Here is a 26,654-nt window from a genome sequence, read left to right on the forward strand (position 1 = left end):
GGCCGGTATGCTTTAGGGTGGGGCAATTATGTGCTCTGCGGGAGCATTGTACCCAATGGCAGCTGTTTTTTGGGGGGGGGTATATAATGGAGGTGTGCTCTGGGAGGGGTGACTGTCTCTCAATGCTGGGGGGGTTGTAGCAGTGGCAGTGTGAGCTGGGGAGGGGGCATGTACCCTGTGGTGCTGTGTGCTGCGGGGGGACGTGCCTTGCGGCGGGGTGCTGGGGAGCTGTACCCTGCGGCGGGGTGCTCCGGACGGGGGGGATGTGCCTTGCGGCGGGTCGCTGGCAGCACACGGGCGCTCTCCGGGGCTTTGCCGCAGCCGCCAGGGAACGCCGGATCACCCCGCCCCGGTGGGCCCCGCCCCGGGCACAGTCCAGGCCGCTCGCAGCGGGGATGGCGCAGCAGTACGTGCGCGGGGCCGCGGCCGTGGCGGTGATCCGCCTGAACAACCCCCCGCTCAACACGCTGAGGTAACAGCCGGGGCTTCCTGCCCCCCACCCCGCAGTGGGGGAGCTCGGGCACTCCCCGGCCCCCTCCCCTTCGCACTCGGGGAGCCTGCACTCACTGCCCCCTCAGTGCGGGAGCCCGGCAGCCGCTCCTGGGGGTGCGGGGGCGCGCTGCAGCGCCGGGAAGGGCAGCGGGGCACCCCTTGTTTCCTGCTGAGCCTGTGCGGTGGTGGGCAGAGCTGGCATCTCCGCCCGCCCATGCATCTCGCCTGTGGCTGGGCTCCAGCACCTCCCGCCGCACAGCTCCGGCCGCAGCAGGGACAGGCCGGGGTTCGGCGGCCGAACCCCAGTAGCGCCGTGCGGGGTGTGCCCCGCTCGGACACACGCACCCGGGTGGGTGCATGGGCGTGCAGAGATACCCTGAGACTGTACTCTGGCCCTGGCTTAACAGAACCCTGGCACTGGACGCGAATTTGGCAATGTTGCAGAATTAGCTGGTTGTTTGTCTAAACATTAACCTGCTTACTTTATAATGCAGTAAAAGTCAATTGAATTATTTTAAAAAAAAAAAAGTTCCCCATGTGGGTACTGTAGTAGGAAGAGAGCCTGAGAGTCTAGGGTGACCAGACAGCAAGTGTGAAAAATCGGGATGGGGGTGGGGGGTAATAGGAGCTTATATAAGAAAAAGCCCCAAATATCGGGACTGTCCCTATAAAATCAGGACATCTAGTCACCCTACCTGAGACATAAGCCCTTGTATCAGAGGCCTGGTATGAGGCAGGTCCTGCTCACAGAATCTGGCAAAACAGGGCTGATAGTGCAGAAATGCACATTCCTAAGAAGTACTAAGCATAGCATACTCACGCAAACACATCCCGATATCAAGTGGTACCATACTATCCTGATATCAAGGATGGTACAAAAACATTCCCCAAGGATAACAGGAACACAGTGACCCCTTTTAAAAGATGTCAGGATAACAGTACTGTACGCAATAAAGATGTTTTAATCGAACCAACATGTACAAGGTGGTGGGTGATAACTAGCCACGTCAGGGGCAGTAACTATGTCAGAGGCGGTACGTAACTTGTTTGTTTCAGGGTATAAAGATGTATCTCGGGGGAGTATCTTTGTCCAGCCGAGGGGGGAATGGAAAGTGTCGCCATTCACTGAGCTGCGTCCATTGTCATGGGCATATATGTCTTACATGGGCAGCGTTTGAACCGCTGGCTCGGGGAGGCTAGCTCCTGCCCCTCTCCTTCTGCCCAAGACTCTGCCCCTTCTGTGTGCCCTGACAGAGCCCAGAGTCCCCCCCACTGCAACCGCTGGCTGGCCCCCACCCCAGGCTAGCACCCTCAGCTCCGCAGTGCTGGGAGGCTGGGCAGCATGGCCCAGTGCTGGGAGGCCGGGCAGCACGGCCCCACCCCCAGAGTGCCAGGAGGCCGGGTGGCGCGGCCTCAGCCCCGGAGTGCCGGGAGGCCCGGCAACGTGGTCCAAGCCTCCCCAGTCCTGCAGTGCTGGGAGGGCGGGCAGCGCAGCCCCAGTGCCAGCCCCAGCTGGGGCATGGCACACAGGAAGAGTTGCCTGCAGAACGGGAAGCAGGAGGGGAACTTGGGTCGGAGTGTGGGCAAGGCCACACATGGCTGTTTGAGTAGGCTCAGCCTCCTCCAGCCTATGATACCCGCCTCCCTTGACGTCTTAGTATCCTCGTAGAGTCTGCCAGGTGCTATTACCATGCTTTGTTGACAATAAACCTGGCCTGGTGCCTTCGTACCTTAATGGATCTTGTGGTCATTGGGTGATTCGCTTGAGGTCTGCCAAGCCGGCTGTCTGCACAGAGCTGGGGCAGCACACAGGGAGAACACACACACATAGCCGAACATCTAATCACAGGTACTATAATTGTCCATGAAATTAACTCAAATGTGTACAGTCCTTCAGCATTTTGATACAAAGAAACAGGAGCACACATCCCGATGCTGGAACAAATTCTGAGAGCCATTGAAACAAACTGTAAACCTTGTATATGATGGAAACCACTTTAACTCATGAGGTGCTGCAGCACACACACACACCCCCACAACCCTAGTTCCAGCACCTATGGCACACATACGTTTTTGGGAGTCTGCATAAAGCAGGAGGGAGCCCAATCTGGCTTAAAGAAGCACAAGAACTTGAGTATCATCATCAACTAAATTTTTCTCTGAGAGTTTCAAAGTGAAGTTTCAGTTTTCTTTGTTAGGGATGAAAATAAATGTGTTTCATATCCAAAATAATACCACCCACTTTTAGAATGCATAATATTCTGGAAATTAAATGTGTTTAGGACTTTGAAGGAATTTTAAAAGGTCTACTTTTTGAGGTTCTAATTTTGATGTCCAACTTTTTTTTGATTCCCTTACTCTGCAAATGTTTTTGTTGAAACACACAGATCTGTTGGTTGATGTAGATCTAAACTGATCTTGTGCATACATTAGTTTAAAATAAAATTATTATTGTGTTTACCATATTAATGAGTGCTGTTGGGAGGGCATTCTCTTTGGGGTCCCTGTGGCTTTGGAACTTGTTCCCCCTCCTAGGTTCAAAACAGCCTGAACTTGATGGCCTGTGGGGCACACTATAGAGCACATCTCTTTTCCTGAGTGCCTATAAAGGTTGTTGAGTCATCAGTGTTAAATGATTGGGAAAGGGTGATTGTTTCAACTTCTGACTGTGGGTTTGTTGGTTGGGGCAATTATATGGGATGGAATTTGTGCAATTTAGTAAAAAATGAAGGGAATTATTGATATTTATATTTTATGTTGAAGGGGCCTAGAGCTTTTTATTCTGTACTAGGTGAAAGCACAGGTTGTCGTAAGGGTACGATTTGTAAAGCCGAAAATGGATGAGAACTTAATTGGGTGGTAACAGACTGTGAGTCCTAATGATGATTCAACCAGATGATATTCTAAAAAAGAAGAACCCTTAACCATGCTTGTAGCTGTTTCCTTTGCCTCAGGTTTTGTAGGCTTCAGATTGACAGATAAATATTTGGAATATATATAATCTATATAATAAGATTCCAGGATTGTCAGAGAAATCTACAGATGAAACATTCTCTCTCAAATCAATAAATATATCAGTTTTAGAGGTGAGTATGAGAAAGAAATGTAACTAGTCAGAGGCTTGGAAGGTAGTGCATTGGGCAGAAGCAGGGCTCCTCCAGGCCCAATTTTGCAGCTCCTGCATACCAACAAACTCCCACAGAAGTCAGTAGAAGTTGCTCAGATGCAGCACTTCCCCCTCACTGGCCTGGTTCTGTAGCTGCTGCTGCTTTCCTGAGAGTTCAGGGGAAAGTGTACTTAGCCTCTTAAAATGTACAGGGTGGGAGAGGAACCTGGGCTTTTCTGGAGAGAGGAGGCTCTGTAACTGCTTTCCTCCAAAGTATCAGAGGCTCTTCACTTGTGCAGAGCTCAGGAACTTTGCAGGACAACAACAGAGACTACACCCTGCAGCAGAACTGAGATGGGCAGATGTCTTTCCTACAGTGCCTTTTAAATATCAGATGTCTGAGTGCCCCTTTCTCTTTCAGCTCAGGAACTCTAGATTCCCCTCGTCTGTGCAGCTCAGGAACTTTGCAGCAAAGGGGACTTTTTGCTATTTCTCCTTGCTGAGCTTTAAGAGAAGAGCTGGTCAGAAAATAGAAATGCCTGAAAAATACTTTACAGGTGGTTTTTTTTATTTTGTGTGTGTGTGTGTGTTTTTTTTGGGGGGGGCGGGAGGAATTTGTCCTGAACTAGGATGAGACACCAAAAAATCAAATTATTTTGCTGGAAACAAATTCATGAAAAATTTCATTTTGGGAGAACCAAAATGGAATTTCCCAGCTGCCCGCCTGGCATGTTCTTGTCAGTTTTACTTAATTGACAGGAGCCTTCCTGCCTGGCTGCCTGAGAGCCGGAGAGCTGGCGTGCTCAGCCTCTCGCCTTCCTTCCAACCCTGGAGCCACAGGAGCTGAGCACCCCAGCTCTGTGCCTGTCCAACTCCGTAGAGCTAGACAGGGAGGCTGAGTGCCCTGGCTCTGTGCCTTTTTGGCCCCAGAGCGTTGGCAGCCATCTGTCAATTTCATTTACTGCCTGCAGCAGGGTGCTATCATTTTAATTGACCTCCATGGAAAAATTTTTCAGCAAAATGGAAAATATCCATTTTGCAGAAAGGGTATTTTTTTGTCAGAAAATCATCCTGACAAAAATTGGAGCCAGCTCTTCTTATTCACAAGAGAATAGCTCTCCAACTGATACTGGGATTCCATAGACAGTGTTCACATTTGAAAAGGGATGTTGATAAAATGGAGACACTGCAGAAAAGAGTTACAGAAATGATTTGAGTACTGGAGAAGATGTCTTACAGTGAGACTGAAAGAGCTCAATCTCTTTGGTTTATCAGAAAGAAGATTGAGCAGTGACTTGATAACAGTATATAGGTACTGTCAGGGTTCCCTCCCCACTCTGAATTTTGGGGTACAGATGTGGGGACCCACATGAAAGACCCCTAAACTTATATTCCACCAGCTTAGGTTAAACATTTCACCAAGGCACAAATTCCTTTCCTTGTCCTTGGACGGTATTGCTGCTGCCACCAAGTGATTTAAACAAACATTCAGGGAGGGGCCACTTGGAGCCCTATCCCCCCCAAAATATCTCCCCCAAGTCCTTTCACCCCCTTTCCTGGGGAGGCTTGAGAATAATATACCAACCAAATAGGCTAACAAGGTGAGCAGACCAGACCCTTGAGTTTTTAGGACACTAAAAACCAATCAGGTTCTTAAAAGAAGAACTTTATTATATAAAAAAAAAAAAAGTAAAAGAAGCACCTCTGTAAAATCAGAATGGAAGGTAATTTTACAGGGTAATAAAAAGATTTAAAACACAGAGGATTCCCCTCTAAACTTAATTTTAAAGTTACAAAACAGGAATAAATCTCCCTCTTAGCATAGGGAAAATTCACACGCTAAAACAAAAGATAATCTAACTCATTTTCTTGCTATTACTTACAATTTCTGGAATTTTAGATGTATCATTTTAGTAGGAGCTGGATTACCTGCTTGGTCTCTCTCTGTCTCAAGAGGGAACACACACACAAAAAAGCACAAACAAAGCTTTCTGCCCCCCGAGATTTGAAAGTATCTTCTTTCCTTATTGGTCCATTTGGTCAGGTGCCAACCAGGTTATTTGAGCTTCTTAACCCTTTACAGGTAAAGAAGGGATTTTATGCTACCCTGAGCTGTATGTTTATGACAGGTACTGTGACGGGTTCGGTTACAGAGACCCCCTTGGGACTGTCACCTGACGTATAGAATCATAGAATATCAGGGTTGGAAGGGACCTCAGGAGGTCATCTAATCCAAACCCCTGCTCAAAGCAGGACCAACCCCAACTAAATCATCCCAGCCAGGGCTTTGTCAAGCCAGGTCTTAAAAACCTCTAAGGATGAAGATTCCACCACCTCGCTAGGTAACCCATTCCAGTGCTTCACCACCCTCCTAGTGAAATAGTGTTTCCTAACATCCAACCTAGACCTCCCCCACTGCAACTTGAGACCATTGCTTCTTGTTCTGTCATCTGCCACCACTGAGAACAGCCTAGCTCCATCCTCTTTGGAACCCCCCTTCAGATAGTTGAAGGCTGCTATCAAATCCCTCCTCACTCTTCTCCTCTGCAGACTAAATAACCCCAGTTCCCTCAGCCTCTCCTCATAAATCATGTGCCCCAGCCCCCTAATCATTTTTGTTGCCCTCCGCTAGAAGCAGGGACCTAAAGAATAAAGTTACCATGTCTCCTACCCAATCTTTCCAGCCACCTAAGCCTCTTCCAGGCCATTTTAAATAGAGCTGGGTGAAATTTTCTGGGCTAATAGTTCATTTTATGAAAAATGAGGTTTGGTCGACCCAAAAGTATTTGCCCATTTGATGCGAATAGACTCCTAGACTTTAAGGTCAGAAGGGATCATTATGATCATCTAGTCTGACCTCCTGCACAATGCAGGCCACAGAATCTCACCCACCCACTCCTGTAACAAACCCCTAACCTATGCCTGAGTTATTGAAGTCCTCAAATCGTGGTTTAAAGACCTCAAGGTGTAGAGAATCCTCCAGCGTGCTGGAATTACCTCTGAGCCCATTTTTCCTGCCAGTTTGGGACTCCAGAACCCTGCCTTGTTGAGCCAGACACGCCAGCCTGCTGCAACACAGACCCAGGTCTGGCCCAAAGCTGCAGACTTTAACCAAAAACTGCTTAGCAGGTCACCTATCTCCAATACTCAGACACCCAGTTCCCAATGGGATCCAAACCTCAAATAAATCCATTTTACTCTGTATAAAGTTTATACAGGGTAAACTCATAAATTGTCCGCCCTCTATAACACTGATAGAGAGATATGCACAGCTGTTTGCTCCCCCAGGTATTAATCACTTACTCTGGGTTAATAAACAAAAGTGATTTTATTAAGTATAAAAAGTAGGATTTAAGTGGTTTTAAGTAATAACAGACAGAACAAAGTCAGTCACCAAGCAAAATAAAGCAAAAACACACAAGTCTAAGCCTAATACATTAAGAAACTGATTACCGATAATATCTCACTCTCAGAGATGTTCCAATAAGCTTCTTTCACAGACTAGACTTCTTCCTAATCTGGGCCCAATTCTTTAACCTGGTACAGTCCTTGTTAGTTTTAGCAGACATCTTAGGTGGAAACTAGCGGTTTTCACTGTTATCAAGTCACTGGCAGCCCCCACTGTCCTGCTTCACCCCTTTTTATAGCTTTGGCCCAAGGCAGGAATCTTTTGTCTCTCTGGGTCCCCACCCCTCCTTCTAAATGGAAAAGCACCAGGTTTAAGATGGATTCCAGTATCAGGTGACATATTCACATGTCCTGTGTGACCCCCAGCCTCCATTCTTCCAGGGCTGGCTTGCAGGAACCCAGGAAGGTTGCAGGTAGATAAACCATCTACAATCAATTGTCCTAATAAATGAGAGCCATCAAGATTCTAAACCACCATTAATGGCCCACACTTTGCATAATTACAATAAGACCTCAGAGTTATACTTTATGTTTCTAGCTTCAGATACAAGAATGTTACATGCAAACAAATAGGAGGAATATATTCAGTAGGTTATATTCCTTGTAACGATACCTTACAAGAGACCTTTTGCATAAAGCATATTCCAGTTACATCATATTTACACTCATAAGCATATTTCTCTAAAACATATGGAGTGCAATGTCACAGGTACCTTCTCAAGGAGAAAATACCAGGTACTAATGGGCTCTTTAATCTCGCAGAGAAAGGCAGAACAAGAACCAATGGCTGGAAGCTGAAGCCTGACAAATTCAAACTGGAAATAAGGCACACTTTTTTAATAGTGAGGATGATTAACCACTGGAACAAACTACCCCATGAAGTGGGGGATTCTCCACTTCTTGATATCTTCAAATCAAGACTGGTTGTCTTTGGGGAAGATATGCATTAGCAAAGCACAAGTCATTGGGCTTGGTTGGGTAACAGCATGAAATGTGATATACAGGAGCTAGGCTAGATTATTCTTATTTGTATTACCATAGTGTGTAGGAGTCCTTTGTGGTCTTAAATTATGCATCTGTGAATCCACCAGTGCACCTCCTTAGATACACAGTTGTGCAAGACATGCAGCAAAGTTGTTGCACATCTTAGTAGATTCACAGGAGGACAGCTAAACTTTTGCACACCTTCCATTCTTCCCTTTCTGTGTATGTTAAGTAGTATGCAGAAGGAAAACCCTTCTGCTGTGAACCTCCTAAAGTCTGAGAAGAGGAGCGCCCATCTTGTGAATACTAAGTGTTTGACAGAGAAAAATTTTGTTATTGGCACTTTTTTTTTTTTTTTTTTTTTTTAAGAGGCAGCCTAGTTAACCTTCAAGGCTTCTTATCTGCTTTTTAAAAAATTGAATGAAGTTCACACTCAAAAAGCTTAACTAACTTAGTTGAAATTGCTACTAGAAATAATATAAAAGCTGTTTATAAAATACAGGACAAGATCATTACAATTAAGTAAACCCTATGCATAAAAGAAATAGGAATAGCATGTTAAGGTCATCTTCATAAGTATTCTCTTACCTTACAGGGCGTACATTTAGTTAACAATAGTGAAGTGAAAATTCACCATATACATTCCAATATATCTACAATCAGTCAACCACATGCACTCTTATGAACTCTCTGAAAGTATTTCTCATTATATAAACTTTGCCAAATACATACATATATTAGATAGGCATATGTTGAAAGGGTTAAAGTTGTAGGAATGTGTACAGTGAATTTTCACAACATTGTTAACTGAATGGATATACTGTCATGGTAATGAAATACATGTGTAAATATAACTGGCCACTTCTATTCCTTTTATGCTCGTTTTTCAACTCTGATGTTCTTGTGTATTATTATAATTACTTATTCTAGGAACCTTCATTGTAAGTAATGTATTTTTGGAAACACATTTTAATAAAGGATGCATGTGACTAACTTTGTGTACATTGGGCCTGTAGCATCTGTCATGGGAGCAAGTATGTTGTCTGGACCTGACAAGAGTGAGAGGCTAGCGGAGAGTTAGGTGTTGCTCTTGGCCTTTGTCCTGCTTTCAGTAAACATTGTTTTTCTTGCTAGAAGTCTTTAAAAAAAAAAAAAAAAAAAAAAGCATGATCCCATTTATGAAAGCTACAAGCTGTGTGAGGGGAAAGGAAATATTATGTACTAGCAGAGTGTCAGTTATTCCCTGGGAAAATCAGTTCTGTGTTGGGCTATGATAGGAAAGACAGGGAATGGAGGGTAGAATTGCCCCTTGGTACCAGCCTCAAGTGACTGATTTCCCTAGGCTTGGCAGAAGGAGTACCCTGTGACAAACACTTTCTTACATAAAACCCCCCAAATCTCTCCCCAGTGCAAATTAACTCCTTGTTTACCACACTTCTGAGCACACTCAGTATGTTATAACTGCTGATCATATGTGCAGCGCAGGCACAGAAGTGCTTAGAGCACATTTAATGCCTCTTCCTCAGAGGCACTTTCTCTCTGCTTCTATGCATTTATTCTACACAGTATGTTCAGAAGAATAACTGAATGTGCATAAAATATCACACTTTGTACTATATATGTGGGTTTTTGTTCCCCCTTCCCCTGCTTACAAATTATAGTAATGTTTCATTATGTTCTTCTATTTAATCTGTCCAGCAGTGGCTGAATTTGGTGCTCCTGTGTCCAGAGCTCTGCTGGTAGAGGAGATCAATGGTACATAGTTGATATCATGGGAGTAGGGATGCAACACAGGACACAGCCTGAGGTCTTGTTTTTCACCACAGCACCTGATATGACAAAGGGGCTAATACAAAAACTTGTTAATGTGCATTCATCCCATAGAAGATGAAATGGCTGAATTAGAAAGGTTTGATATCCAGCTACGTATAATTATATTCTTTGAAAAGAACCTTTAGTGAGTCATCTAGTCTGTTTCCCTGCATCATGGCAAAATTGGTTTTATTATCTTATCTGATTTCAGCTTTCAGAGCCATTAGCAATGTAGCCCTTTGTTAATTGCTGATGGTCGTACATATAGTACCATAGATAGTGTGATGGGTGCTTGGAGGGCCAGGTGGTGGAGCAGTTAGCATACCTGACTTCCAGCCCCTTGCTCTCTGTTAGGGTACGTCTTCACTACCCGCTGTATCGGCAGGTAGCAATCTATTTATCCGGGATCGATATATCGCGTCTCATTAAGACGTGATATATCGATCCCCGAACGCGCTCACCGTTGACTCTGGAACTCCACCAGAGCGAGCTGCGGCCGTCGATCCCACGCCGTGTGGACCCCAGGTAATTCGATCTTAGATACTTCGACTTCAGCTATGCTATTCGCGTAGCTGAAGTTGCGTATCTTAGATCGACCCCCCTCCCCCCCAGTGTAGACCAGCCCTTAGGGTAGTAGAGGTGGCTGTTCCTGACACTAAGCCAGGAATCTTCAGCTCTCCACCTGAACCTGGGCCTTGTCCCTTAAGGGGGTATGGTAGGAAGACCCAGGCCTTCCTGCTCCACGTCCCTGTCGGAAACAACACCTATATCAGTTATTGGGAGTGGACCACATCCACCCTGACTGAATTGGCCTTGTCAACACTGGTTCTCCACTTGTAAGATAACTACCTTCTCTTCATTCTCCAGTATATTTATGCCTGTATCTGTAATTTTCACTCCATGCATCTGAAGAATTTTTTACCCACGAAAGCTTATGCCCAAATAAATCTGTTAGTCTTCAAGGTGCCACCAGACTCCTTGTTGTTTTTGTGGATACAGACTAACACGGCTACCCCTCTGATACTTAACACCAGCTGGGTCCTCCCAGCAGCCAGTATAAGTCCGCTGCCCTGGGCTACTTCCCATTTATATGTCCCTTCAGTTTGGAGCCTGGCTACATGGGTGAGAGACAGGTTGGAATTGAGATTATTATTAATCTTGTTTATCACAGTAGTGCATAGGGACACACTGCTCTTTCTCATAGAATATCAGGGTTGGAAGGGACCTCAGGAGATCATCTAGTCCAACTCCCTGCTCAGAGCAGGACCAATCCCCAGACAGATTTTTGCACCAGATCCCTAAATGGTCCCCTCAAGGATTGAACTCACAACCCTGGGTTTAGCAGGCCAATGCTCAAACCACTGAGCTATCCCTCTCCCCTCAAAAAAACAAAAACTAGTTGTGTTAGAACAGGGCCCACTTGTGCTAGGCACTGTACAGATAGTAGCAGACACTTCCTGCCCCAGAGCGCTGACACCCCAAAGAGACACTCCAGGCAGAATGTACAATGTGATTGCTGCAAATGTCATGAGAGTTACACAATTTTTTTTATTTTTTGCGGGTGGGGTTTTTGATGGGAAAAGATTGTCTAAATGGAAAGATCAAGGAAGGGGAGGAGACATTGAAGGTCAGGGGGCATGTGTGCAGTGAGGCTGAGATGAGACTGTGAAGGAGGGCTTGCAGCAAATAGGCAAACAGGACAGGGGGGAGAGAGCCCCATCAAAACTGTCCAAAATATTGATGTCATTACCAGCATCCACAGGTCCCTGTTGAAGCTGGTCTTGCTGGCTTCAGTCTCTGGCAGTCTTCTCCTTTCGGTTTCTTTACCCAAGCCCATGTAGTTGGGGGGAGAAATATCGCATGTGCTTCCAGAGGGCCCCCAGGTTGCAGTCCTGATTGACAGGATCAATGGCAGCATTGTCAATGGTACAGACTGAGCAGGGGGAGTGAGGAGGACTTGGGAGGAAAGTTCAGGAGTTCCATCTTGGTTTAAATTGATGAAGAGACCAGAGGGGGAAGCTGAGGTGTGGAACTGGAGGGAGGGAGGCTGCTCAAGAGTGGAGAGGTTGATCTGTGAGTCATCAGCATACAGGTGGTAAGCATGAGTCAATTAGATCACCTGGAAAGAGGGGAGGAGAAGAGGGGCCCTGTGGGACTTCACAGAAAAGGAGAGAGGAGGAAGAGGCCAGATGTGAACGCCTCAGATTTTTGGTGTGAGTAAGTATCAGTTGATGGTTCTCTGATTTATTTTAGCTCTGCAGTTGTTCGGGCTTTAGAGCAAGGAGTGAAGAAAGCAGATGTAGATCCTGCTGTGAAAGCTGTTGTGATTTGTGGGACAAATGGGACATTCAGTGCAGGTAAGATTCTCTCTTTATTTAGTATACACACACATATTGAGTCAATAATTATTCCAGCCTCCCATGGGAATTTTCCCACAGTAATTACAAGTATCATAGTGAACAATTCTGTGATCCTTCAGAGTAGCAGCATGATCTGTAGTCTTACTATGCTTACGTTATTCTAGCAGTAACAGTCAACAATGACCAGATGTGTCTTTAATGTAGTGTTTTTCATAGATAGACCAAATTAGGCTACAGAGGATTCTTTTTACGTCTTCACGTGTAGTCAGCCCTCCCACTGTGTAACATTAAATATAGGATTTGTTTACATTAGTGTTTACAAACATGAGCAAGAAATAGAGGCTATATATAAACCAGAAACATTGACTCCAATGTCTGAAAAATACACAATATTTAAATACAAAGAAAAAATATCTCTTCAGTTCTTCAGCACTTACAGATAGGTGTCTCTAGGAACCAGGACCTTGCAACAGTTACGTAGTCTTCAGATCTTCTCCAAAGTGTTTTCATCCCACTGGGGCTCTACAGACATTAGGTGGTACTCAGATCTTGACATGTACTTTCTACCCGCTTAGATCAGCCTCCAACTAAACTAAGAGTTCATTCTCCTCATTCGGTGCTTCCCCAGTCTAGAATCCCAGCATCCAAAAATTCCCAGCATGGTGTTTCCTGTTTTATATTCAATTTCCATGTGTGTTGGGAAGTTTCCTCCTGAAGCTTCGGCCCAGCCTGGATTATCTGTCCTGTGGAGTGGGACTGGATGGCAGGGGAATTGGGAAGGGCAGGTGGGATCCCTCACCCTTTGCCTAGAGCAGCGATACTCAGACTGAGGCTCGAGAGCCGCAAGTGTCTCTTTAATGTGTCTCCTGCAGCTCTTTGCAGCACATGGTATTGAAATATGGTGTGATTTAATTATTAACCAATCTAAGTGATTAACCAGTCAGGATGCTTTTACTATGTTATTATCCAATTGCAATTGATAAAATAATAATACTTGGTCAGTAGTTTTGCTGTGAGAAATATATAAATATATAAACATTTCCCCGTCATACTGTTTGAATATGAATACACAGTACTATAGTAAATGAAACCATGAACTCATATTACTGTGGCTCTTTTAGGTAATGTTAATCACTAATTTGGCTTCTGAACCACTGAGGTCTGAGTATCACTAGCCTAGAGAGTCTCTTGCTGCCCCCTAGAGAGCATCTCACACACTGCCCATAGGTGGAGGCTCTGCTGAGGCAGACAGTGGCCTGTGATTGTGGGGGTAACTCTCATCATGATTTGAGAGCAATTCTGGGAGGCACTCCCTGCAGGGAGCTAATTAGGTGTAGCCCCATCAAGATAAATCTGCAAAGAGAAACTATCGACTTATCATATCGTAGTGTTGCCACCTGCCCTGAAATGGAAAGGGCTGTTTTACGGAGCTGCAAATCAAGACTGTTCAAGTTCTGACTTTCACTGGCATTGAGAGCCCCTGGTGGTCCCAGGAGTTGGGCTGAGGATGGATCCAGGGCCAGAACTGAGAGCTGCTGTATGCCGAAGGTGGGGTGTGGCAGGACAGCCTTATCTTCTCACAGCTGCCATGTTATTTTATGCCACGTGGCTTTATGTCTGCGTATAGACCTGTCGCTACCCCCGAAACTCTCAGACTCTGGTAGAGGTGTCTTGTGATGGCAGCTGCTGCAGTAGGGGTCTCTCCCCAGCTGAGCCACCACTGAGTCTCCCCAACAGGTGGGGAAGGAGCAGACCTGTGGGGAGCGAGAACCCAGTGGGGAACTAAGTGGCTGGCTCCCTTACATGTTCGCTTCCAGAGTGTGTAACCTGTGGGATGTTCGTGGAGAGGGTAATATTGCTCTTCAGCTGTGAGCTGGACTGCATACTGTCAGCCTGACCTCTTCTTTAACCAAACATTTTTGGGAATTTCAGAGCTAACTCCACATTGATGATGATTATTACACCAGCCTTGGAGTTAGTTGTGCCTTATCTATCCCTAAGGTTTTATGACTAGGCCCAGAGAGAAGGTTGAGATCAGGGTTCTCCCCAAGGGGTCCTCTGTGCTCGTGAGTGGGTTTGATTATCTTTACTGCTTTCTTCACCACATCCAACCTACTCCACACATCTGTGCATTGTGGCTGCTGTCCTTCAAGTTCAGGATTGAATAGGAGCCCATAGTCTGTCAGCATTAATGCTTAATTGTCTGGAACGAAGGGTGTGCTAAGCAATGACAAGCACTCCCTGCCCTGCCAATGTTTCATGGTCTTGTTAAGCTCCTCTGTGTTTCCTCAGGTGCTGACATCCGAGGGTTTTCCTCCATTCAGGCAGGAGACAGGCCCAGTCTGACATCAGTAATTGATCTAATAGAGAGAAGTGAAAAGCCTGTGGTGGCTGCCATTGAAGGTATGGCATTGGGAGGAGGACTGGAGGTGGCACTGGGCTGTCACTACAGGATTGCACATGCGCAGGTAACATGCTCTTAACCATCGAGAGTCCAACAAAGGGCAACAAATGTATTAGAAGGGTATGTCCTCCTACACGAGGTCCTACACAGCGTAAAGTGCTTAGAGCTGCTCTAAATGCAAGGGGAAATGGGAGGATCTGGACAGGGAGCCCAGGGGAACTTGAGGCTGAATTAATAAGAGTGCTGCTGCATGACCTTCCTGGGAGCAGAAGAAAGGCTAGAGGGAAGAGCTCATAACTAAATGCCTCATTTGTATGCTGTGGATCCCACTTAACAGCTTCATCCCCAGCTCCTCCCATTCGCTACACTGCCCTTGGGAGTAAGGAGCAGGTGCACAGGAAGAGTGAGACTTAGGCCTGCTCTGCGCTACAAAGTTAAGTCAACTTAAGTCACCTTGTGTCAACCGATTTGTGCATGTCTACACTCAAATTTGTCTCCAGCCAACGTAAGCATCCTGTTACGATGACACAGTAAAACCACCTCCCTGAATGGCATAGAGCCACAGTCAACTTACTGAGGTGGATGCAGTGCGAGTGTAGACACTGCATGACATGGGTCCATCCTAACAATCCTAGAGCAGCTGTCCCATTATGCCCCATTCCTTGCAACAGTGTCTGCTCTGGTCACAATTGCAAACTCCACTGCCCAGGTGTCACAGAGACCAGAAGCCACCCCAGCCCTTATAAAGCTACCCACATATATCTGAAATGCCTTTTCCTGATTGCCCACCTCATGAGCACACCTAATAGCTCTCTCTTGTTGTGTGCAACTGCCCAACCAACCATGCCGGCTGCACATGCTAGACCTGCTCCTGCCTGGAGCAGACAGGAGATATTGGATCTCCTGGGACTGTGGGGAGAAGAGGCTGTGCAAGCACAGCTATGGAGCAGCTGTAGAACTGTGGACATCTGCAAAAATATTTGCACTGGGGATGCAGGCAAAAGGGTACAACAGGGATCAGCAGCAGTGCTAAAGCGAAGGAATTGCACCAGACATACCACAGAGCCAAGGAGACCAACTATCAATCTCATGCTGTGCTGCAAACCTGCCACTCTTACAACTGGCTGCATGCCATACTTGGTAGAGATCCCATCAGCACCCCACAGACCGCCATGGATACCTTGGAGGAGCCCGAACAATGAGGAGCTGGTGGAGGAGGAGGAGTTGCAGGGAAGGGGGGAGATGCAGTGGAAGGATCCAGCCATGCCATGAGCCAGGACCTGTTCAGGATTCCACCGCAGTCTAGCCAGTACCACCAGCTGAGTATGGACAAGCCCAGTGAAGGGGAAGGAACCTCTGGTAAGTGTGTGCATGCATTATTTCTTACAGTGTTTAAATCTAAAGATGGCGCCCAGCCTATACCCATGTTCACAAGACATGAGTATCAACTTTTCAATTTTACACGTACAAGAAGAGGTAGAGGTACAACAAACAGAGGTTGAGTTGGTATTTGCTTTCATTCCCCTGTTGGGTTAGGCGGGAGGCATCATGCGGAGCAGTTTGTTTATGTACGCTGCATCCTCCTGGGAAATCTTGATAAAACTTTCATAGAGATACTCTGTGATCCTTTCCCAAAGGTTTCTAGGGATGGCTGCCCTATTTCTTCCTCAATGGTGGGACACTCTCCCATGCCACTCTGTGATGAGTTTGGCTGGCACCACTGCAGTAAACAGGCTAGTGGCATCCAGACCTGGGCAGCTTTGAAACACAGGTAGCAGCTGTGCTCCCTGTGCCTTTGTGACCCTCAGGAGAGAGATATCAGCTAAAACCACCACTACCGGTGAAAAATACTCCTAATACTCAGTATCATTGCCCTGTGCTTGTACCCATTGACATAGGCACCAACATTTTATTGTTTCATGAAACCAAAATTCCTTCAACCCCTCACCACTGGTGGGCATACTCACTATGGCTGGGGCTGGAGAGCGGTGCTGTGCACAGGTGCTCCAAAGCTGACGTGTCAATAAGTATGTCTTTTTAAAAGTTTTTATGGGAATTAGTTTCAACCCCCCCCCCATCCTTATCTTCCCCTTTCTCTTGTGACTGTAATTCCAATGACACATCTGTGTTTTTATCAGCAGCTGCTGCCATTGCAACCTTTGCCCCCTCCACACCATGAGAACGCCTGACCTTGAGGAGGAGAAGGAAGAGGACTAGGCAGGACATGTTGCACATCCCAAATGCTGTAGACCTTAGTTGACCTACAGGTCCAAAAGTCCTGGACTCCCCACCCTTTGCAGTCCTTAGAGAACTCGATGCTAGCAGCTCCCTACACCCCCCAACATACCATGTGGCATCACAAACTGCATCCCTGCCCCTACCACTTCTCATCTAGGGACAGCCAGGAAAACCACAGCTTCACATCCACTGGCCTGTGAGAACCACAGTTGGTATATGTGTAGCCACAAGGGACTACATTTGTGCATTGAAATGGACAGGTATGTTTGCTGCTTTTCCAATTTTAAAGTTCCATGCTATTAGTCTGTGTTAAAAGTTTGTATTGCATTGCCTGTTGTGTTTTGCTCATTGTCTTTCTGCACTGTTTTTGCCACTCAATAAATTTCTATATTTTTTTAAACAAAACTATCTTTATCTGTTCACAACACATATTGCAGAATGTGAAATGGTACTCAAAGCATACTGTACTTGTAAATGTACAGCACCACAGAACTCCTGATTTCAGTAAAACACACAGTAATAGTTATAAATGCACAGCAAGCACTAGACATTTCTTAGTAGCATCCAAAGCTCCAGGCCCAGAGATCGCACAAGCACAGAACACTACTGTGAGTGACAGTTAAAGTGCTCTTTCAAAGCCTTCCTCAACCGTATAGCTCCACATTGAGCTCTTGTAATGGCCCTTGTGTTTGACTGTTCAAAGTCTGCTCACAGCTGCTCCACCTCCACCCTGGCAGCAGCTTTTCCCCTTTTGGCTCACAGATATTATGCAGGACATCAGAGGCCGCTATGAGTAAACACTGTCAGCATCCCTTCAGTCTACCAAAAGTACATGCAACCGTTGTTCTGCACCTGCTGAGCTGGTAGTTGAATCTTTCCTTGGTGCTGTCAAGGTAGCAGGTGTCTGGCTTCAAGAGCTAGAGAAGCAAGAAGTAGGCTGGGTCTCCCAGAATCACTATTGGTATTTCAACATCACCAATGGTAATTCGCTGGTCAGGAAAGAATGTCCCTGCTTGCAGTTTTCTGAACCATCCTGTGCGCTTAACGATGCGAGTATCATACATCTTCTCTGACCAGCCCACACTGATATCAGTGAAGCATCCCCAATGATCCACCAATGCTTACATAACCATAGAAAAGTAGCCCTTTCTGTTGATATATTCTGTATTAAGGTGGGCTGGTGCCAAAATAGCGATATGTGTTCCATCTATCATACCACTGCAGTTCAGCAACCCCAACCCTGCAAATCCATCCACGATGTCCTGCGCACGTTGCCCAGAGTCACAGTTCTGCGTAGCAGGAAATGGTTAATGGCCCTACACACTTGCATGAGAATGGCCCCCGCTGTAGATTTTCCAACTCCAAAATGATTTCCCACTGACCAGTAGCAATCCAGCATTGTAAGCTTCCATAGTGTGATTGCCACTCGTTTCTTAACTGTCAGTGCAGCTCTCATTCTGGTGTCCATGCACTGAAGGGCTGCGGCGAGCTCAGCACACAAATCTAGAAATTTGGCCTTTCACAATCGAAAGTTCTGCAGCCACTGCACATCATCCCAAACCTGCATTATGATGCAATCTCACCAGCCAGTGCTTGTTTCTCAGGCCAAAAAGCAGCACTCCACCATCTGCAACTGCTCCATGAATGCCACCAAAAGCCTTGAATTGTTTCACTGTGTCCCTCAGCAAATTGTCCTCCAAGAAATTGCCATGTCTCCTATTGTTGCAGTACTTCCTGTGGATTTGCAAATACACGAGAATTGTGTGTCCTGTATTTGCAGTGCTTATGAGAATAGCACAGAGGTCTGCAGGCTCCAGGCTTCTGTCAGAGATGGCAGACAGCGAAAAGGGCCGCGCGGGCTTATGGAAACAAAAAAAGCACAATCATTTAGGATATGGATGGCATTATGGGATGCAGGGCCGGCTCTGGCTTTTTTGCCGCCCAAAAAAAAAAAAAAAAAAACGGGGCGGCCAGAATGGCAAAACAAAAAAACAAAAACAAAAAAAACCCCACCTGCGGCGCAGCCGGAGCACGGGTGCAGGGGGACCGGCTGGGAGGGGGAGTGGGCGGGAGAGAGAGAGAAGGGGGCGGCCAAGGCTACAGCAGGGACGCTGCCACACGGCCCCTCCCGCTGTGCCGCCGCCTGCCGCGAGGGCTCCGCTCCGGTCGGCGGGGAGTGAAGGAAGAGGACTGCCCTGCAGGGCGCTCTGGTTCTCCGCGCCGCCGCCCCCTACAGGGCGGCTGGAGCGGAACAAGAACAAAAAAAACAAAACCAAAAAACAAACAACAACAAAAAGCGGCCGTGCCGCCCTAGGATTGGGCAGAATGCCGCCTCCAGCAATCTGCCGCCCCAAGCACCAGCTTGCTCAGCTGGTGCCTGGAGCTGGGCCTGATGGGATGGAGAACAGTGCATGCTGGGAACTTGACTCCTAATTCCTAGAGATCCCTAGGTGAGTCATTTCTATCCCACAACACATTGTAAGAAGTTCCCAAAAGGCACTGCACTGGAGGATGGCATGTGGCACACTGGGATACCTACCCATGATGGAGCCATGCCTCATCCCATACACAATCTCACAGATCATATTCTACATGTACCTACACATTAAAAACAAAAGGCCACTCAAATTTTTCATGCACACATGTAGAAAACCAATGGAATATTGAAAGCCTGAATTTCCATTCAGCTGATGAATGTATGAGTGCCAATAGTGCCCAGCAAAAAAACAGCACTTTTAAACCTGCATAATTCATCAAATCATCACAGGTGTTCACCAAATTACTGAAGGCAGATCTGTGACCTAAGTTTATATCCCTACCAAATTTCAAGTTTCTACCACTCTGTTGTGGCATTAGAGTTCTTTTGAAAGTTTACAAATATAGGCAGAGTAGGTGGCCACACCCCTAATTAATATTACCAAATACTTTCCATTATAATCACCTAATTTCAGTTGCTTATAATTTGCTAAACTTTAATCATGTGAATGGTGGTTTGGTTTTTTTTAAGTTTCAACAAAAATGGTTCAGCTGTTCTCAAGAATTAGGTTGGGGGGAAATAGGCAGTTTTGCCAATGTTGAACTTTATTTTAACGATTTCTTTGAAAGAACTCTAATGTGTCCCTACTTTTGAAGCAGAAACCTGAAACTTAGCAGGTGATGTTTTTGGAGTCAGGGAGGTATCTTTTACTTTTCCCATTAAAATGTATCCAGATTTAGCAGAGATATAAACTGCTGAAAAACACAATTTGCACCTTTCTGGGGCTCCGCAGAGCAGTTTGCTAGAAGGAACGGGGTGTGACTGTGGTTCTGCTGTGCTTGCATCTTCTGTATATAGTATATAATTATTGTTTTCTTTAATTAGACCCTCTGTTTACCTTCACTCTGCTCTAGGCCTGGGTAGGTCTTCCAGAGGTCACCCTTGGGCTACTTCCAGGTGCTGGAGGAACCCAGAGACTCCCCAGACTGATTGGGGTCCCAGCCGCACTTGACCTAATCACCACTGGTAAATTTCTTTGGCTTTGTTTAGAATAGGATGGAAAGATGTGACATGGGCTCATTTTAGCTAGCTCAATCTACATCTACATCTTCAAAAACTCTAGTCAGACAATGCAAATTGTATTTTAACACATGCTAATCTGATTGAGTCAAAACAACTTGCCTTGTCTTAACTCGAGTTTTTGAAGATGTTAGACTGAGCTAGCTAACACAGTCTAACCTTTAAATTCTGGTTTAGACAAAGCCAGAATGTTAGAATAGCAGCAAAGAGTCGTGTGGCACCTTATAGACTAACAGACGTATTGGAGCATGAGCTTTCGTGGGTGAATACCCACTTCATTGGATGCATGCAATGTTAGAATAGACTCTGTATATATGTGTGAATGCACAGACACGACGTGTGCAGACACTCCCAAGGCATACTTATGTGTGACACTATATGGTACATTCATGTGTGCATGCATTCATACATATGCATCTCTTGCAGAATGGAATTAGCTGTGGTCTAACTGGGGGACAAAAGGAATGGCTTTGTAATATCTATCTAGATATTTTATTACCATTTTTTCTTGTAAGAGGGAGTTGCCATTTTGTCTGTACACATTAGATTACTGAAACCTTTATGTAATAAAACAGTGGGACATTTTAAATGAAAAGGGGTTTTGCTCCTCAGTACCCTGCTGTGCTGAGAGAGCACAACTGGGGAAATATAAGGTGTATAATCAGCTTCAAAGTTAATTAGAACAGGAGAAAACTGACAGAACAGGATGTACCCAGCCTTCAGTTTTTACTGCTAGCTCCCCTTTGTTTTTTCCCATTCTGTGTTATCTCAGCACACCTGCTTTTGCCATTCCAGAGCAAAGCCAATTAATGATTTAGTTAGCAGTGCATGTTCCTGTCTGGTGTGACTAATGCATCCCAACTGGGAACATATCTCAGGCCAGCCAAATACAGAAGTTTTATCAAATGGAATGAAATGAAATCTCTGACAGCAGGAAGCTGAAGCCACCTTATTTCTTCATTACAGGGAAACGTGTGCTTGCTGCTGAAGCGCTGAAGCTGGGCATCATTGACGAAATCGTGGAAGAAAACACAATTGATGCAGCAATCCACTTGGCAAACAAAGTGTCAGGTAAGGGAGGAAGTGTAATAATGACAAGGAGCCCATTGGTGAGGAGCAGCTCAGCCTAGTCAGGTTAGCGGGCCAGAAGGAGAACAGCTGGTGCTAACTGGAAGAAGGCTTGCTGTGAAAAGAGCACCCTTGCTCTTTTCCAAACACCGTTTCGATCTCCTGCCTCTTCGCTGGGTTTTGAATTCCACAGAAAACAAGCTTTATACAGAGAGCAATTATTTTCCTGAAGTATGTCTGAAAAACTCAAAAATACTGGTGAGCGTCAAAGCGCTCAACAAATTCAGATGAGGCAGAGAGATGGGGACAAATACAGTTAAAGCAACAAAGATTCCCTATGGCTCATGCATGCTAAACATACACCCTTCCATACCCCCGAGGAACAGCACTGCTTCCTCCCCAGGTGGTTTTCTGGGTTGATAAGAGGACTAAGCACACTTTCCATATAAAATACATTCTTGGACAGCCAGGCTTGTTGGTGCTGTGTACAGCTCGGCTGCACAATCAATACTGGCTGCACTAAAAGAACTCTTGATAATGGCAAATCCCCAGCCAGGCATAGTGACCCAATAAATCTGTCTCTAAATGCCCATTTCTCCATTTCTTTAGCCATAAGCTGTTGTTACTTTGCCATTGTCTGAGAAGAGACTGAGCTGTGGAGAGGGGAAATACACCAGAAATGGCAAACTTATAAAGAGGTCATTTAGAACCTAAAGGTCACTAGGCCAAATTCCAGAAATGCTTTCACCACTGTTCTGCTTTGGTGCCTCTTCTGGGGAGAGCATCCAAGTGAAAATGAGATAGGATCAGAAGAGACTAAAATGGGGAAAGAGCAAGTTAAAAAATTACTTAGACAAATTAGATGTCTTCACTCACCAGGACCTGATGAAACGCATCCAAGGAGCTGACTGAGGAGATATCTGAGCCATTAGTGATTCTCTTTGAAAAGTCATGAAAGACGGGAAACATTCCAGAAGACTGGAAAAGGGCAAATATAGTGCCAATCTATAAAAAGGGAAATAAGGACAACCCAGGGAATTACAGACCAGTCAGCTTAACTTCTGTATCCAGAAAGATAATAGAGCAAATAATTAAGCAATCACTTTGCAAACATCTAGAAGATAATAAGGTGATAAGTAACAGTCAGCATGGATTTGTCAAGAACAAATCATGTCAACCCAATCTGATAGCTTTCTTTGACAGGGTAACAAGTCTTGTGGATAGGGAGGAAGCAATAGAGGTGGTATATCTTGACTTTAGTAAAGCTTTTGATACTGTCTCACATGACCGTCTCATAAACAAACTAGAGAAATGCAACCTAGATAGAGCTACTATAAGGTGGGTGCAAAACTGGTTGGAAAACCATTCCCAGAGAGTAGTAATCAGTGGTTCACAGTCATGCTGGAAGGACATAACAAATGGGGTCCTGCAGGGATCAGTTCTGGGTCTGGTTCTGTTCAATATCTTCATCAATGATTTAGATAATGGCATAGCGAGTACACTTGTTAAGTTTGTGGATGATACCAAGGTGGGAGGGGTTGCAAGTGCTTTGGAGGATAGGATTAAAATTCAAAATGATCTGGACAAACTGGAGAAATAGTCTGAAGTAAATAGGATGAAATTCAATAAGGACAAATGCAAATTACTCCATTTAGGAAGGAACAATCAGTTGCAGACATACAAAATGGGAAATGACTGCCTAGGAAGGAGTACTGCAGAAAGGGATCTGGGGATCATAGTGGACTGCAAGCTAAATATGAGTCAACAGTGTAATGCTGTTGCAAAAAAAGCAAACATCATTCTGGGATGTATTAGCAGGAGTGTTGTAAGCAAGACATGAGAAGTAATTCTTCTACTCTACTCCGTGCTGATTAGGCCTCAACTGGAGTATTGTCCATCTCTGGGCACCACATTTCAGGAAGGATGTGGACAAATTGGAGAAAATCCAGAGAAGAGCAACAAAAATGATTAAAGGTCTAGAAAACATGACCTATGAGGGAAGATTGAAAAAATTGGGTTTGTTTAGTCTGGAAAAGAGAAGACTGAGAGGGGACATGATAACAGTTTTCAAGTATGTAAAAGGTTGTTACAAGGAGGAGGGAGAATACTGTATTGTTTTTCTTAACCTCTGAGGATAGGACAAGAAGCAATGGGCTTAAATTGCAGCAAGGGAGGTTTAGGTTGGACATTAGGAAAAACTTCCTAACTGTCAGGGTTGTTAAGCACTGGAATAAATTGCCTAGGGAGGTTGTGACATCTCCATCATTGGAGATTTTTAAGAGCAGGTTAGACAAACACCTGTCAGGAATGGTTTTAGATAATACTTAGTCCTGCCATGAGTGCAGGGGACTGGACTAGATGACCTCTCACAGTCCCTTCCAGTCCTATGATTCTGTGAACTCCACCGGAGCTTTGCACATGAGAGCCAAGCTGGGAAGCACTGAGTCAGCACGCTCCTTGGCTGTCCTGGCCACATGCCTTTTTCTGTCAACACCCCACCTTCTTCTGGAATGGAGTTTGTCCACTTCCACCTCTTCCCAGCACAAAGAAGGTTGCAGGCGCTTTGCCCTGCCGCAGCCTCTTTCCTAGTGGACCTTCGGGCCTTGTGCCAAGAGCTATGCCAACAAAAGCTAGCTTAGTCCAAAGGGTGAATGTAGAATTCTAGATGACTGTATGCACCATTTTTTAACACTATTTAATTTATGGGTTCTTGCTCAAGATCAATGTTTTGTAGCATTCTCACCTACATTTTGTCCAAGAGCTCTCTAGCAGAAGTGGTCTCCTGCAATAGATACTTTCTCCTCTCACTGTTCAGGTTATTTTTAAGTTTTTCAGTTTTTATCTTTAGGAACAGTCAATCATTTCCATAAGCAGTCCTCCTTCCTCTCTCTTTTTTTGTTCAGACAACCAAGTTCTATGGAAATATGAAGCTCTTAGAGATATGTGTTAATATACTTTGCTGTTGGTTCTAAGCAAGGCAAAGAAACTTTTGCTCATCAACCCCACCTGCCTGTTTTAGATGAAAGTTCCATGTTTGTCCCTCCTCTATCTTTTGGAAAAGTTATCACCCTTCTCACCAATGTCTTTCCAAGAAGCAATGGATTCACTCTGAAGTATGCTCCAGGTTGATGACCCTGTGTAGGGTCCATACCAGTGTTTATAGCAGAGATCTGTAACTTTGGTAGACACATTGCTAGATACTCTGGTTTTCAGCTTAATATTATTTGAAATCAGATAAAACCCCCAGACATTTGAATGCTTATTTTCTTCTCTGTGACAAGTTAGTTATGCATTGTGCAGTGACTGAGAATGATGAAAGCCAGCATGACCTCAGAGGAGAACCTCAGGACTGGATGAATCATCCAACATTCTGTTCTTTGATGTCATTTGCTTTTGGGATTTACATATCTACTGTCGTTACCAGAAAATTTCCGTACTTCAATTTCATCCTCAGTGACTAACAGAATTAACTCCATGAGTACTGTAACAAACAAGGATTATAGCAAGAAGCTCAGGGCTTTTTAAACTGCTATGTACTCTTTCCTTACAGCTTTCATGGTATCTGCTTCAGCTGTTCATTTTTCCCAGACAGCATTTTCAAAGTCAGCCCTGATTTCCCACCTACTCTGAGGATTTGCCACCAAGCCTTGTTGAAGAACACTGAAATCTGAAAACGTGTCAGTACACTATTTAACTGCATTATCCCTGATCAAGATGAAAGAATGAGCTGATAGAGAAATCATAGGATAGATTTATGACATGGATCTTTGTACACTTCTCTGTCATACTATGGCAAACCAGCAGCATCCATGCCAAACACCTTAAAAAAAGATGCAGCCATCTCAGCTACTTGGGCTGAACTCATGAGCTCAAATTTCTGTGAGTGCTTCCTAATTGGCTCGTGTATCTTATGGGAACCAACAACCAAGTTGCATAGGAAATACCAAGATTTGAGTCCATTATCCTTGCATATAGCACTAGGCATGCTTTCTGATGGGACTGGTGAAGAACCTTTTTTCACATGTAAGCTGGATAATTGCTTATGTAAAATAACTTGTGGTGGCACCGCTAGAATTTCTATACTCGGTCAGATACTTAGCCAAGTAAATGGAAGATCAATTTCAAAAAGTCAGCTTGGAGATTATTTTCCTTCAGAGCTTTGCTGTCTGCTAGTGCTGTAGATTTTATGGCTAAAGCTCAGTCTTTCAGATTTCATAGTGATAGGCTGGTACTGTGCAAGGCTTCCTTGGTTTAATATAATATGTGCTTAACGGAATTGTCTATACCGTCTCCACCTGTTAGAGGAACATCCTTCATCCACAAATTGTTATGGAATGTTCCTAGCGAAGGACACTTACTCAGGTACAGTTTTGTGTATTTAAGGATAAGAATACACAGATACCATCTACAGAAGTAATACTCCATGTTTACTTATTCAGTGAAAATCAAGACTGATATGCTGCAGGTCAGGTAAATTAACATTCTTCAAGACTTAGCTTTTTCAGCCAAAATAAATGTCCTCACTTCTGAAAATATTCATTATAAGAAAGGAACAGAGACTACATTGAAAACTATAGACAGAGGTTAATTTCTTGAAGAGCTGCAAGCTGTAATTTATAAGTGGAATGTTCTTTCATGAGGCTGTTTTTTTTTATTTTTTATTTTTTTAAATAAAGGTCCCGGCTGCTAATTTAGAGCTGCATTACACAGTGTGTCCACTGGATGGCACCAGAAAATTGACATTCAACTGTCACTTGGCTATTCGCTTGCTCTCAGTGCAGGAAAGCACATATTCTTCAAAGACCAGCCACACTGGGAGCCAAGCAGAACCTGAGGCAGACTTGGGTCAAAGTAGCACCTCCTGGCATCAGGCTGTAGGTGGGAAAGAGGATGAGGAAAGTCTGAGTGCCCATTTGCCAGGTGTGGTGATGTGTGTCTCCTGTCTGAGTAGAAGGGTGCCTATGGGTATCACTGATATGATTGCAGGGTAACTGGGCAGATCCTGACTCTTCAGTGGTGACCACTGGAGGTAGGCACAAACCAACTGTATCTCTCAACCATCCTCTGGGGATATTCCCAATAGCCTTGCCTCTTTTCAATCCCACTCTGAGGCTCACTATTGTGGCTGCCTACTGCTCTAGACAAAGAGGGATCCACATACTGCCCTCTTGAGCCAACCAGTGTTGCTCCTGGCTTGATCAGAGGTGGACAATTGAGAGCAAGGAA

At 45.1% G+C, this 26,654-nt stretch overlaps 1 protein-coding gene across 1 annotated transcript in view; it reads left to right on the forward strand.

Moving 5' to 3' along the window:
• Positions 1 to 372: 372 nt before the first annotated feature.
• The window catches only part of EHHADH (enoyl-CoA hydratase and 3-hydroxyacyl CoA dehydrogenase), a 47,688-nt gene continuing 21,406 nt past the window's right edge, over positions 373 to 26,654 (forward strand). Inside the window, exons 1-5 of the mRNA XM_026649978.2 lie at positions 373 to 472; positions 12,056 to 12,159; positions 14,455 to 14,630; positions 20,195 to 20,306; positions 21,327 to 21,431. Coding sequence (XP_026505763.1) covers positions 396 to 472; positions 12,056 to 12,159; positions 14,455 to 14,630; positions 20,195 to 20,306; positions 21,327 to 21,431 — 574 coding nt within the window. The 5' untranslated portion in view covers positions 373 to 395. The remainder of the gene's footprint in view (positions 473 to 12,055; positions 12,160 to 14,454; positions 14,631 to 20,194; positions 20,307 to 21,326; positions 21,432 to 26,654) is intronic.

The sequence above is a fragment of the Terrapene carolina genome, unplaced genomic scaffold (genome assembly GCF_002925995.2).
Source record: "Terrapene carolina triunguis isolate 2854851 unplaced genomic scaffold, T_m_triunguis-2.0 Scaffold88, whole genome shotgun sequence".
Lineage (NCBI taxonomy): Eukaryota > Metazoa > Chordata > Testudines > Emydidae > Terrapene > Terrapene triunguis.